The sequence below is a fragment of the Nerophis lumbriciformis genome, linkage group LG17 (genome assembly GCF_033978685.3).
Source record: "Nerophis lumbriciformis linkage group LG17, RoL_Nlum_v2.1, whole genome shotgun sequence".
NCBI lineage: Eukaryota > Metazoa > Chordata > Actinopteri > Syngnathiformes > Syngnathidae > Nerophis > Nerophis lumbriciformis.
The window spans coordinates 9,938,696-9,950,000 of record NC_084564.2 but is presented as its reverse complement, the minus strand read 5'-3'; the positions used below and the strand labels follow the sequence as shown (position 1 = coordinate 9,950,000).

The window sequence follows — 11,305 nt, the reverse complement described above, 5'->3', positions numbered from 1 at the left end:
TTTAGAGTAGTCCTTGTACAGCAGCATACATTTAATGCACTACTCTGAAGTATGTCCATGTTTGCATGAGAAGCTGTAGAATCAAACGTGTACTCGTGTTTTGTAACAAAGTAGTTTGGGCTTTGGCAAGCAGACCAGCTTTTTTTTTCTGCAGCAGAGGTCAAAAGTTGAGATATCCGCAGGCAGGAAGCTCGTCGCAGGGAAAGACGACACGTTTTCCCCGCCTGAGTAAGGACAGCGAGGTAAAAGATACGGAACATTCAGACCAATAAGCTTCGGCGGCACCCCTCCTCCTGAGAGGCAGCGTCCTCTGCAGTGGACAAATGTGTCTGTGTGAAGCTGAAAATATTACTGACGTTCATTTATGCTGGTTGGTGTCGGAATTTTTTTTATCAGAATTTGCTTTATTGGCCAATTTGACTTGGTAGAATGTGCTCTCTTGGTTCAATGTAAACAATAAATACTAACAAATAACTAAAAGGACCAACAAGTAACAATACAAACAGAATCTCGTCTGTGCATAAATTATTAGATTACCCTTAGGTAGGGATGATACTCGAAACCAGTTTTCCCGGTTGTTCGATAAGAAAAGAACCGAGTCCTCGGACTCGAATCCCTTTTTGAGAACCGATACCCGTTATCGAGACCACTATAGTAAAGAAAAAGAGTTGGTTCTTTATTCGAATCCCTCGGAACGAATCCCGTCCCAATTAGAAATGCCCCGTGTGACATGACAAGAAATGACGTCACGTAGCTCAGTGATTAGGCGCAGATAGGGAAAGCAGGAAACAAATGGACCGGAAAAAGCGCTCTAAGGTGTAATAAAGTTCAAAACAAAAGATATATTCCAATGAATAACTTTACTGAGAGATTTGAGCAGGGTACAAACACATGACCAACACTTTTACGACCAACCGGAAACATAGCAACCAGGCTAGCAACGCACCATACATACATATATATATATATATATATATATATATATATATATATATATATATATATATATATATATATACAACATATATGACATGATCTCCCTTTTTTAATTTTTGTTTTTCTTTCCTTGTAAACAAAACAAAATCACACTGTATATGTGTTGTCTGTCTAATTATAAATAATGCAGACGAGGCGTGTTGGCTGAGTTCTTGACGTTTACTTTCACAGCGTGCTCATAACCTCATTTTTAGCTGCCGGGTGTTACGACATGCTACAACACTTTTCAGGGCGACCGCGCATGCTCGTCACTCCCGTTGCATGCTGGGTAGTGTAGTTGTTATACTCCCTAGCTCAGGGGTCAGCAACCCGCTGCTCCGGAGCCGCATGCAGCTCTTTGATCACTCTGATGCGGCTCAGCTGCTTGCTTGCCGACCCCCCCTGATTTTTCCGGGATACTTCTGAATTTCAGTGCCTCTCCCGAAAATCTCCCGGGGTAACCATTTTCTAATTTTCACCAGGACAACAATAGTGGGGGCGTGCGTGATAGCACTGCCTTTAGCATACTTCACAACCTGTAGTCGCGTCAGCTTTTGTTACCAAACTATCTGCGTGCCGGCCCAGTCACATGTTGTATGGGGTTTCCGCCAAAACACGTAAGTGACTGCAAGGCATACTTGGTCAACAGCCATGCAGGTTAGACTGAGGGTGGCGATTTAAACAACTTTAACACTCTTAATAATTTGCGCCACAATGTTAACCCACACCAAACAAGAATGACAAACACATTTTGGGAAAACATCCGCACCGTAACACAGCATAAACACAACAGAACAAATACCCAGAATCCCATGCATCCCTAACCCCCCCCCCCCCCCCCCCCAACCGCGCCCACCTCAACTGACGCACAGAGGGGGGGGAGGAGGTTGATGTGTGGTAGGGCGGGGTTTGGTGGTAGCGGGGGTGTATAATGTAGCCCGGAACAGTTAGGGATGCATGGGATTCTGGGTATTTGTTCTGTTGTGTTTATGTTGTGTTACAGTGTGGATGTTCTCCCAAAATGTGTTTGTCATTCTTGTTTGGTGTGGGTTCACATTGTGGCGCATATTAGTAAGAGTGTTAAGTTGTTTATATCGCCACCCTCAGTGTAACCTGTATCGCTGTTGACCAAGTAGGCCTTGCAGTCACTTACGTGTGCAGACAGAAGCCGCATACAACATGTAACCGGGCTGGCACACAGTTAGTACAGACTGTAGAGGGTGCTAATGGCAGTGCCATCACGGCACGCCCTTATTAGTGATGATTGGGTAAAAATCAGCAGACATTCGAAAGAATGGTTGCCCTGAATTACGGGAATCTACCGGAAAAATCGGGAACATTAAATTTTCATTATAAGGTGCGGGCCGCAAAATAACGTCTCCGGACCGCGTGTCTGAGACCCCTGGTTTATACATAGCACAAAGCAAAAAAAAAACTTTGTATGCAGTGTTATGTCATTTTAAATTTCAAAAGAGTTTTGTGGCTCCCATTGTTTTCTTTAATTTGTGAAACGGGTCAAAATGGCTCTTTGAGTGGTAAAGGTTGCCGACCCCTGCCCTAGCTCATAACATCACATCTTTCCCCCTATAAAGAAATAATGTTAACTCAATAAAGTGTATTTCTTTTTTTAGCTTTAACTTTTCATTTTTTAGCATTGTAGCCACATTTGCAAACAACTTTTCTCTTCATAGAATTTTCTTTCAATAAAGAAATAAAGTGCAAAAATGTCAAAGCATCATAACAAATAGTGCACTTTTTGGAGAGCTGTATTATTTTAAGTTTTGTGCCCAAGGTACTGATTTTATTTAACACTATATTATTATTTTTACACCTATAGTGATCACAGAGACAGGTTGTTTTTGTGTTACTGTATATATTTGTTCTTCTGAAAAATCCCACTTAATATACTTTAGGTAACAACAGTCAATATTTATTTATTTTATTTTATTTTTTTAGGGGGGGCAACAGTCAATATTTATTTATTTATTAGATTTTATTTTTTTTTCTTATATAATAAAAGTGAGCTTTTGTTAAACCAAATATTGTGTGGTTTTTTTCCATATACAACAACCTATACGGACTCGATAAGAGAATCGATAAGGAATCGGTTCGATAAGAGGATTCGATAATAGGCTCGAACTCGATAATTTCTTATCAAACATCGTCCCTACCCTTAGCAGAGTTACGTATATGATAATAAAGTACATACTGTACTTTGTATGTGTTGAAGTAGCCTTTAAAAAGCTGAAATTAGCCCCAAACAACAACTTAGTGGTTGCCAAAAAGGGATTTGATGTAATATTTAATATTGACACATCTCGTCTGTGCATAAATTATTAGATTACCCTTAAGAGAGTTACATATATGATAGTAAAGTACATACTGTACAGTTTACATGTTAAAGTACCCTTTAAAAATCTTAAATCAACCCTGAACGACAACTTTGTGGTTGCTAAAAAGGGATTTAAAGTAATATTTTGATATTAACACATCTCATCTGTGCATAAATTATTAGATTACCCTTAAGAGAGTTACATATATGATAGTAAAGTACATACTGTACTGTTTAACTGTTGAAGTACCCTTTAAAAAGCTTAAATCAACCCTAAACGACAACTTAGTGGTTGCTAAAAAGTGAATTAAAGTAATATTTTGATATTGACACATCTCATCTGTGCATAAATTATTAGATTCCCCATAGGAGAGTTACATATACTGTACTGTTTACATGTTAAAGTACCCTTTAAAAAGCTTAAATCAACCCTGAACGACAACTTTGTGGTTGCTAAAAAGTGATTTAAAGTAATATTTTGATGTTAACACATCTCATCGGTGCATAAATTATTAGATTACCCTTAAGAGTTACATATATGATAGTAAAGTACATACTGTACTGTTTACCTGTTAAAGTACCCTTTAAAACGCTTAAATCAACCCTAAACGACAACTTAGTGGTTGCTAAAAAGTGAATTAAAGTAATATTATGATATTGACACATCTCATCTGTGCATAAATTATTAGATTCCCCATATAGGAGAGTTACATATACTGTACTGTTTACAGGTTAAAGTACCCTTTAAAAAGCTTAAATCAACCCTGAACGACAACTTTGTGGTTGCTAAAAAGGGATTTAAGGTAATATTTTGATATTAACACATCTCATCTGTGCATAAATTATTGTATTACCCTTAAGAGAGTTACATATATGATAGTAAAGTACATACTGTACTGTTTACCTGTCAAAGTACCCTTTAAAAAGCTTAAATCAACCCTAAACGACAACTTAGTGGTTGCTAAAAAGTGAATTAAAGTAATATTTTGATATTGACACACCTCATCTGTGCATAAATTATTAGATTCCCCATAGGAGAGTTACATATACTGTACTTTTTATGTGTTGAAGTACCTTTTTAAAAAGCTGAAATCTACCCCAAATATCAACTTATTGGTTGCTAAAAATTGATTCAAAGTAATATTTTGATATTGACACATCTCATCTGTGCATCTCTTGAAGGGTATTCTAGTCATTTATGCACGGGTGAGATATGTCAGTATCCCTTTTTGGCAACCAAAAATACATTGATTTAATGAATACATCCAAACACTTTATTAATATTTATTATGTGCATAAACAAAGAACAGTTAATATTGTATGTAGCTTCTAAACAAGAAAGAGGTTTTAGCACATCAACATCGGATGAATAACAGTCTTTCACAATCTCATTCATACCATAGAAATGTCATATTTCGGAAACGATAAAGGCTCGGATAATTAAATAACTACAGTCGTGCTCATAAGTTTCAAGATGCACAATAAGGAGGCACTTGAAGAAAAATGGGCTGCATGGTCGAGTTGTCAGAAGAAAGCCATTTCTGCGCGAATGTCACAAAGTATCCCGCTTACATTACGCCAAACAGCACAGAGACTCAAAACTTCTGGAACAAAGTCATTTGGAGTGATGGCTTTCTTCTGGCGACTTGACCATGCAGCCCATTTCTCGTCAAGTGCCTCCTTATTGTGCATCTTGAAACAGCCACACCACAATTTTTCAGAGAGTCCTGTATTTCAGCTGAAGTTATTTGTGGATTTTTCGTTGCATCTCGAACAATTTTCCTGGCAGTTGTGGCTGAAATCTTTGCTGGTCTACCTGAATCCCTAATTTTCCACTTCTTAATCAGCGTTTGAACACTGCTGACTGGCATTCTCAATTCCTTGGATATCTTTTTATACCCCTTTCCTTTTTTATGCAGTTCAATTACCTTTTCTCGCAGATCCTTTGACAATTCTTTTGCCTTCCCTGGATGAAAGATGCAATGGTCTGTCAGAAGCCCAGAAACTCACTGACCTTTTATACACACACATTAATTACAAACAAACAGGTCACAGGTGAGGATTGGATACCTTAATTAGCCATTCAAACCTGTTTGTGTCAACGTTTGTGCATGTTATCAGATCAAAGTCACTGGGGTATGTAAACTTTTGATCAGGGTCATTTGGGTACTTTCTTTTGTCATTTTGATTTAAAAAGAGTAAACAAAGTTGTTTGCCAATAAATAGCTTCACACAACCATTAAGCATGAGTGGAAGAAAGGTTTTTGTGTTATCATTCATATTCTCTGAAGAATGGCCAATAAATCATAAATTCTCCCAGGGTATGTAAACTTATGAGCACAACTGTATTATCTTATGATAACCACAAATATAAGTGTTTGTCTTACATGTAGTAATCAGTTGTGGACAGACAAAGCCCCAGCAGTGCAGCTTTAACAACGGCGGTAATAGATTTTGTTGCGTTTTGGACCAGTTGTTCCTCCCAGGGAATTCAAGTCACAAGTCGCTCCCAAGCTTTTTACGACACTTAAAGCTGAGTTGAAAAACCACCAGAGACAGAATAGGTATTTTGTTGTATATTTTCAAAGCTTTGCAGATATACTTTCAGACCAGTCCAGCATAGAACATTCTATCGCCCCGCCAAAATGGTCCGATCCCAAAACCCTCTCTCTTCTCCCCTCTCTGTAGTCAAAATACATGCTAATCAAAACACATTCCAAAGCCTCAAGGTTAACACACACAGTTTACTTGCAGACAAAGCAGCAAGAGAAGAAATGGAAAACACGAGCTGTTTTCAAATATGACTATGAAATAAAAGAAGTACAACTTAAATTCGGATATATGTAAATATCTTCCTCCGACATTTTTTGGTACAGTCCAGTTCAGTTAGTACACTCCTGTCTTAACAGCACAAACACAAATGTTTTCGAACAAACGAACAGCGCAGGTGTTTCATTATTGGTCATTATTGGCAATGACAAAGAAGGCCAGCTTCCGCCTACATTTAACACGTTTTGTTTCCCCTCTCAGGCGCTGGCGGCCAACGCGGGCACGGGGTTCGCCGTGGCCGAGCCGCAGGTGGCCATGTTCTGCGGCAAGCTCAACATGCACGTCAACATTCAGACCGGCCGCTGGGAGCCCGACCCGTCCGGCACCAAGAGCTGCGTGGGAACCAAGGAAGGCGTGCTGCAGTACTGCCAGGAGGTGAGTCACCCCTTGAAAACGCCTCGTCTTCACCCGAAATTGGGCCAGTACAGCGCCGCTCCTGTGGGGATTCACTGGAACTGCACCCTACGCATCATCTCAGACAGTGTTTTTCAACCACTAGGTGTAAAAGGAATTGTTTGATTGATAGTGTGCCGTGAGATACAGTCTGGTGTGCCGTGGGGGGTTATCTAATTTCACCTATTTTGGGTAAAAAATATTTTTTGTAAACCAGTAATTATAGTCTGCAAATTATGTGTTGTTGTTGTTGATTGTCGGTGCTGTTTAGAGCTCGGCAGAGTAACCGTGTAATACTCTTCCATATCAGTAGGTGGCAGCCGGTAGCCAATTGCTTTGTAGATGTCAGAAACAGCGGGAGGCAGTGTGCAGGTAAAAAGGTGTCTAACGCTTAAACCAAACATAAACAAAAGGTGAGTGCCCCTAAGAAAAGGCATTGAAGCTTAGGGAAGGTTATGCAGAACTAAACTAAAACTGAACTGGCTACAAAGTAAACAAAAACAGAATGCTGGACGACAGCAAAGACTTACTGTGGAGCAAAGACGGCGTCCACAATGTACATCCGAACATGACATGACAATCGACAATGTCCCCACGAAGAAGGATAAAAACAAAGTAGATGCGGGAAATATCGCTCAAAGGAAGACATGAAACTGCTACAGGAAAATACCAAAAAAAGAGAAAAAAACATCAAAATAGGAGCACAAGACAAGAAGTTAAACACTACACACAGGAAAACAGCAAAATAAGTCAGGGTGTGATGTGACAGGTGGTGACAGTACACCTACTTTGAGACAAGAGCTGTAGTGATGCATGCTTGGTTATGCTTTAAAGTCATATCCAACAATTGCGACAACGACTTTTTACTGTCAACTGAGTTTTGTTTTTTAATGATTTCTGCTGGTGGTGTGCCTCCGCATTTTTTCAACGCAAAAAAATGTGCCTTGGCTCAAAAAAGGTTGAAAAACACTGATCTAAGACCCATTTTAATAACTTAATTTCACTTGTTCGGGGGGGATCTGTGCAAAAGTAAACCACGCTGACACAGATCAACAGACTGAACATAGCACAACATTTTTCATGCTAAAATCACATTTTCTTCCCCTAAAACACATTCAATAACCAAAAAAACAACAACATTTGTACTAGTATTTTGTAGAGATGTCCGATAATATTGGCCTGCCGATATTATCGGCCGATAAATGCGTTAAAATGTAATATCGGAAATTATCGGTATCGTTTTTTTTATTTTTTATTTTTTTTATTAAATCAACATAAAAAAACACAAAATACACTTACAATTAGTGCACCAACCCAAAAAACCTCCCTCCCCCATTTACACTCATTCACACAAAAGGGCTGTTTCTTTCTGTTATTAATATTGTGGTTCCTACATTATATATCAATATATATCAATACAGTCTGCAAGGGATACAGTCTGTAAGCACACATGATTGTGCGTGCTGCTGGTCCACTAATAGTACTAACCTTTAACACTTAATTTTACTCATTTTCATTCATTACTAGTTTCTATGTAACTGTTTTTATATTGTTTTACTTTCTTTTTTTATTCAAGAAAATGTTTTTAATTTATTTATCTTATTTTATTTTATAATTTTTTTTTTTAAAGTACCTTATCTTCACCATACCTGGTTGTCCAAATTAGGCATAATAATGTGTTAATTCCACGACTGTATATATCGGTTGATATCGGTATCGGTTGATATCGGTATTTGTAATTAAAGAGTTGGACAATATCGGAATATCGGATATCGGCAAAAAGCCATTATCGGACATCCCTAGTATTTTGTCATTTTATGAAAGTATACAAGCTTTAAAGGGGAACATTATCACAATTTCAGAATGGTTAAAACCATTAAAAATCAGTTCCCAGTGGATTATTATATTTTTCGAAGTTTTTTTCAAAATTTTACCCATCACGCAATATCCCTAAAAAAAAAAGCTTAAAAGTGCCTGATTTTAACCATCGTTATAAACACCCGTCCATTTTCCTGTGACGTCACACAGTGAAGCCAACACAAACAAACATGGCGGATAGAACAGCAAGCTATAGCGACATTAGCTCGGATTCAGACTCGGATTTCAGCGGCTTAAGCGATTCAACAGATTACGCATGTATTGAAACGGATGGTTGTAGTGTGGAGGCAGGTAGCGAAAACAAAATTGAAGAAGAAACTGAAGCTATTGAGCCATATCGGTTTGAACCGTATGCAAGCGAAACCGACGAAAACGACACGACAGCCAGCGACACGGGAGAAAGCGAGGACGAATTCGGCGATCGCCTTCTAACCAACTATTGGTATGTGTTTGTTTGGCATTAAAGGAAACTAACAACTATGAACTAGGTTTACAGCATATGAAATACATTTGGCAACAACATGCACTTTGAGAGTGCAGACAGCCCAATTTTCATCAATTAATATATTCTGTAGACATACCCTCTTTTCCTGAAAGCTTATCTGTCCAGTTTTGGAGTTGATGTGAGCCAAGACATCCAGGGGGTTTAGCTTGCTCGTCTGCGGGAACAAACTGCCGCCATTGCTTGCCGTGCTACCGAGGTCCTTTGTCCCTGAATTACTCACACAATCTGGCAGATTCAATGGGGGTCTGGCGGCAGATTTCTTTGACTTTATCGTTGGAAATGCATCTGCTTTGAGTGTCGCAGGATATCCACACATTCTTGCCATCTCTGTCGTAGCATAGCTTTCGTCGGTAAAGTGTGCGGAACAAACGTCTAATTTCTTGCCACTTTCGCAACTTTGGGCCACTGGTGCAACTTGAATCCGTCCCTGTTGGTGTTGTTACACCCTCCGACAACACACCGACGAGGCATGATGTCTCCAAGGTACGGAAAACAGTCGAAAAAACGGAAAATAACAGAGCTGATTTGACTCGGTGTTTGAGAAAATGGCGGATTGCTTCCCGATGTGACGTCACGTTGTGACGTCATCGCTCCGAGAGCGAATATTAGAAAGGCGTTTAATTCACCAAAATTCACCCATTTAGAGTTCGGAAATTGGTTAAAAAAATATATGGTCTTTTTTCTGCAACATCAAGGTATATATTGACGCTTACATAGGTCTGGTGATAATGTTCCCCTATAAATGGCAGAATCATGTGATCAGTCCATGCTAATTAGCATAGCATAACCCAAAGATTTAACGAAATACGTCATGCCCCTTTTAGCTGCATGCCTAAAGCTAGTAGGGGAAGTTGCCAGCAGGGTATTCCATTGTTGTAGACAGCTGAAACAAGGACTCTGGCAATAATCTTTCGTAGGTAAAAGCATTTTTAACGATAAAAATTAAATGTTGACAATAAAGTAAACTTAATTAAAAACAACACATAAAACATCAAATGTACAACCAGGGGCGTCACTAGCTTGTAAGGACAGGGGGGGCTTAGCCCCCAGGAGATGCACAGGACGCGAGCGAACGTAGCGCACGAGCACAAAACTACACAAACGGCTAACAAAGACTTAGAAATGATTAATTGTTATTAGTATTATTTAAAAAATGCACGGGACGAAATGAAATGCTCCCCGGGACGATGGCTTTTAACCATTTTTTTTCTTTTTCTTTTAATGTATTTATTAATTTGACATTTTATATTAAATGTCTTGGTTTTTCCTCCCTCTGAAAATCCTATGAAATGTTTAACAAGCCATTCTATAACAATACAACAGCTATTAATGTAACAATACAATAAAACAAATATATTTAATGTTTTTTTCATTGTTTTAACAGACTAATGTATATTACTTTATATAGATTCTACAAGAGTGATGTGGGCATTTTCTATATGAACAAGTCCAAGGACCGCAGGCAAGGTCGCAGAGAAAATGCGGACTGGATTTTGAGGGATGTGGGCATTTTCTATATGAACAAGTGGAATGGATTGGATACCGACACACTAAAGGGGCTCTCTACCTTAAAGTACCAATGATTGTCACACACACACACACACTAGGTGTGGTGAAATGTGTCCTCTGCATTTGACCCATCCCTTTGTTCACCCCCTGGGAGGTGAGGGGAGCAGTGGGCAGCAGCGGTGCCGCGCCCAGGAATACTTTTTGGTGATTTACGCTATGAAGTGAGGGGAAACTGAGTGAATAATGACAGGTTATATGATTAATTTATTTAAACTCATATTCGGGCCACTTTATAATGAATATGTTGGCATGTATTTGTTAAAAAAAAAAAAAAAAAAATATATATATATATATAACACCAAATTATTTAGGGGGGCTTAAGAACATTTTAGGGGGGCTTGAGCCCCCCTAAAATAGGCCTAACAACGCCAATGTGTACAACATTAAAACTTGCTCACATGACACATGTGCATACAGACAAGGTAGACTGCAGTCCTTTCACAGAAGCTTTAAACTCATTTAATGTAACAAGGGTTTGAAGTTGAAGATTGGATTGTAGGTTATTCCAAGCCTTCGGTGCTGAAAACCTAAATGCTTTCTTGCCCAGTTCAGTTCTTACTTTGGGGACGACAAATTGCAGAACATTCATTGAACGAAGATTGTGACTTCCTTGTTTCTTTGTTAAAAGACAAGATAGATAAATAAATTGTTGTATTATCACACAGAGGTGTTTCAGTACCAGTAGTACCTCCTCGTGATTATTAGAGCATTATTATTAGTGTAAAAGCGGACTTTTCATTAATTTATTCCGTTTTGTAATGAAGTGGCTCATTGGTGTTGTTAGGCCTATTTTAGGGGGGCTCAAGCCCCCCTAAAATATTCTT

General features: G+C 38.8%; 1 protein-coding gene across 4 annotated transcripts in view; it reads left to right on the top strand.

The window, feature by feature from the left end:
- Positions 1-11,305, top strand: part of aplp2 (amyloid beta (A4) precursor-like protein 2) — a 170,969-nt gene that overhangs the window by 78,905 nt on the left and 80,759 nt on the right. For all 4 annotated transcript variants that reach the window (XM_061972409.1, XM_061972410.1, XM_061972407.1 and 1 more), the window contains exon 2: positions 6,338-6,511. In XM_061972409.1, coding sequence (XP_061828393.1) covers positions 6,338-6,511 — 174 coding nt within the window. The remainder of the gene's footprint in view (positions 1-6,337; positions 6,512-11,305) is intronic.